The sequence below is a fragment of the Triticum urartu genome, chromosome 2A, assembly GCF_056163025.1.
Source record: "Triticum urartu cultivar PI428250 chromosome 2A, HENAU_Tu73, whole genome shotgun sequence".
Classification (NCBI taxonomy): Eukaryota; Viridiplantae; Streptophyta; class Magnoliopsida; order Poales; family Poaceae; genus Triticum; species Triticum urartu.
Genome location: NC_141874.1, coordinates 601,632,993 through 601,636,562, shown reverse-complemented (window position 1 = coordinate 601,636,562; position 3,570 = coordinate 601,632,993). Strand labels below are relative to the sequence as shown.

The 3,570-nt window shown below is 45.4% G+C and overlaps 1 protein-coding gene across 2 annotated transcripts; it reads right to left on the bottom strand.

Annotated features, from left to right (window-relative positions):
• Window positions 1-1,555: 1,555 nt before the first annotated feature.
• On the bottom strand, window positions 1,556-3,290 carry LOC125552007 (E3 ubiquitin-protein ligase, putative (DUF177)). Of its 2 annotated transcripts, XM_048715450.2 has the most exons (7): window positions 2,967-3,290; window positions 2,678-2,866; window positions 2,513-2,602; window positions 2,321-2,407; window positions 2,164-2,244; window positions 2,036-2,081; window positions 1,556-1,941 (listed from the first exon to the last, which is right to left on the bottom strand). In XM_048715450.2, exons 1-7 carry the CDS (start codon window positions 3,288-3,290, stop codon window positions 1,856-1,858), a joined length of 903 nt encoding a protein of 300 aa, XP_048571407.2. In that variant the 3' UTR covers window positions 1,556-1,855. The 2 variants fall into 2 exon arrangements, with proteins under 2 accessions (XP_048571407.2, XP_087400647.1); XM_087544521.1 differs by having other exon boundaries at window positions 2,513-2,866.
• Between the last annotated feature and the right edge of the window lie 280 nt (window positions 3,291-3,570).

Sequence of the window (3,570 nt, the reverse complement as noted above, 5' to 3'; positions counted from 1 at the left end):
TACCTAACGCTCGTTAGCGTGAAATAGCTGAGCTTTCACGCGGGGCGCATGGGCCGGCCCATTTCATGGCGAGCACCTACTAAAATCCCAAAATTCATGCTTCCTTGAGAAATCGAACTCGCACCCCAGGGTATGTGTTCGTGGAATTTCCTATTGGACGCACTCTGCGTCAAACTGTGCAGGTTTCGGGAACATCCAGCAATCCTTCGACTGGGACAGCCCGTTTCAGCTTTAGTCATCCACAGTTTTTGGAAACTTCTAGAAGGTTCCTGAACCGATTTTTCCCTTGTTCTATTTTTTGGTTTTCCTTTTTTCCCTTTTCCTGTTTTTTCTTTTTCCTTGTTCTGTTTCCTTTTCTTTCTTTTCTATGTTTTTCCTGTTTTTTTGTGTCTCTATTTGTTTTTCCTTTTGTCCTTCTTTTCTAATAAAAATGTTTGAAACTTTTTTGCGTTTCCAAAAATTGTTCGGCGGCTCCCAAATTCTTCTCAAAATTTAAAAAATGTTCGCGTTTTTGCAACACATGTTCAAATAATTCAAAATTAAAAATGTTCAAAATATTCGAAATTTGTTTGCCTTTCCAACAAATGCCAGGATATTTTCAAATAAAAGGCTGCGTTTTTTGCAAAAAATGTTCGTGTTTTACAAATTTTGTTCGAAGATTTAAAAAAATGTTTTGTATTTCAAATTTTTGTTCACATATTCAAAAATGTTTGTGCTTCCAAATTTGTTCAGTAATTGTTCTCCATTTCACAAAAAATTCTCAAATTTTAAAAAATGTTTGTGCTTTAGAAAATTGTTCAGAAATTCTGAAAATGTTCAAAATTCAAAAAAAATCGTGATATCATAAAATTGTTTGCTTTTGCCGAAACAAAATCGTACGTTCAAAAATTTGGAAAATTGCAAAGGATATTTTTCAAACAGTGTCAAGTCTTATAGGAGTACTTTCTTTAGTTCACTTAGTTTTCCGCTGTACATTGGCCAACCGAGCTCATCCATCGTTGTGGCTAGTAGCGTGCGAATTTAAGTCGGCAGTCCTGTGTTCGTTTCCTAGCGATTGCGCCCAAACTGTTTTTTGCGCCGCACTGCAATGGGCCGGCCCAATCAGCGCACGGCAACGACGTGCCTGTGCAAAAGCACAGCGACGCAGAACGCGTTACATAGCAACTCCCTGTGTTCATTACCTGGTGAGCTGCCAAACGTAACTGATTAATAGGCCGCATGAATATTTAAAAACTACACATAGCGGAAGATCAAAAAATATATCATTTTTTACCATTAAACATTTTGTGATATACGCTGAACAAATTTTAAATACACATTGAACATTTTTATGATATACTCCCCCGTCCCAAAATATGGGTCTTCACTTTGTACATTGTACTAACTTTAGTAAAAAAAATCTACTAAGCTTGGGACACTTATTTTGAGCGGATGGAGTATGATGAACAATTTTTAAATACACGTTGAACATTTTCTCCAAAAAAAAAAAGTGTGAGCGGGGGCATGGGTGAGTAAATCCTTGGAAGAAAAATCAGTAGACTTGAAAAACAAGCCGTAGTTGTGGAATGAGTTGTGAATTCATATATTCCTCAAAAGAATATTCTGATTTCATACATAGTTTCCCACAGGAAATATATTTGAGGAAAGAGAAAAAATGGTTTGTTATAGTCTAGTACAGTAGTCTCTGTGAGTATACAGTTAAAGTATTATGGAGAGAAGCAATCACTGGATAACCATGTCCATTGATTAATCATCCGGTCACATAAGCTTTTTGTTCGATATATCACACTGTAGCATTTTCGTATCAGATAATCAGTGGCGTCGAGTTGAAACTGCATCGCCAACAGTAATTTAATTAGCTGGGCGCCTTATCCAGACTTCTCTTGAGATCAAGAAGTTTTGACCACGTTTGGCTGTACCGCTTCTTCTGGTTACCAGCACCTGTAAATTCACAAGATAAACAACTGTTACAGCGATGTACAGTAAAAGCAACCAATCCAATGTACTAGTTGTTGCAGCTCGTCTTAGCACTTACGTTTCCACACGACAGGAGACTTCTCACACGCCTCCGAACATGAACTCTGAATGATGATAATCAGTAAAACTGTAAGAGGTTGTGTGTCGACAGTCGACAGTTCGACATGACATGCTGCAAGTGCAAACCTTGGCTGACGCTGTTAGTCGTATTGTCTCCTGGATTGACGAGTCGATATCAATTTCTGTTCCTGGCTTCACGTAGATGACCTGTTCTAAAAGAAATAGTCGTAATGGTTACGGTAATTATATATAGCATCAGAGCTAGGTAAATCATATCACGTACTGACGGATCGCTGTCTCCGATTTCAGGCAACCCGCTCTGATCCTTCCTGGAGGAAGACAGCACCGTGATGTCGAATTGCTCATCAATCTGCAACGGGGTGCCAGGATCCAATGCTTTCAGTTAACTTGAACAGTTTCCAAATGCGCCATCTTTCAGTGGAAATTTTTCCAGGTGATCCGCGGTGTGGTGTACCTTTGTGCAGTATGGGGCGGAGCAGGAATCGCATATTTTGGTGAGCGATGTGACCACTCGCCCTTTGATCGACATTCCGAACTGGGTGTGCTGTAAGCAGATGAAGATCTTAGAACTATCAGTCAGCTGCTCACTTGCTCGGTGCATATTTTCTGTTTCAGTTACCTGCTGGACCAGAAGGTGCACCAGGACGTCGGCGTCGCCCTGCCCGTCCTCGATCAGGTCGTCCAGCCTCAGCTGCCGGAGCGTCAGCTCGAAGTCGCTGCTCCACTCATCCCCTCCGCCGCGCGACGTCCCGACGGAGATCAGGCTCTGCCGCGCGCCGGGTCCCCTCCGGCGGCTCCTCCTGAGGCTCTGGATCGAAGCACGCAAGCAGCAGATGATGGCCTTTCAAGTTCAAACCGCAGCCCACGAGTTTATCCTACGACCGACTATCAGTAGATCAGTAATTCACCTGTGTAACCTGGACCCTTTTCGGTGACTCAGCGGGGTACTCATCCTCGGTCGGGAGCTGCGCGTGAACGGCAAGGCTTCTGCATCTGCATCTTCCGTGGCTCCTGCCGCCCGGGAGCTGTGCCGTGATCGGGTTCGGCAGCAGCCTCACCGCGGGGCTGCACTTGCAGGCTATCGCCATTGCTGTCGAGCTGAGAGCAGAGCTTCGGCCGGATGTGCTAGCTGCATGCGTACCGTAAGAAACGGAGCCACGGGGACACGATTGCCTTATCCTCTTGCAGCTCCCTGGCGTCAGTTTCCTCAGTGATGTGTGGTGCTGGTGCATGGTGGGTAATTCGTGACCGGTGCTGACTATACCTGGCCATACCTCGGGCCGGGCCGGGCTTCGGGCCGGGCCTAGCCAAGCCTGACGCAAAAAACCCAGGCCTGGGCCTGGCCCGGCCCTGCCACCGGGCCTATTTTTTGAGCCCGAGCCCGGCCCGAACATGTAAAAGCCTGTCGGGCTCCGGGCCGGCCCGGCCCAACCTTTAGAATGGTGCAAAAACGACGGGCCCGGGGCTGGCCCGGCCATCAGGCTCAAAATCTAGGCCCAAGCCCGGCTCGGG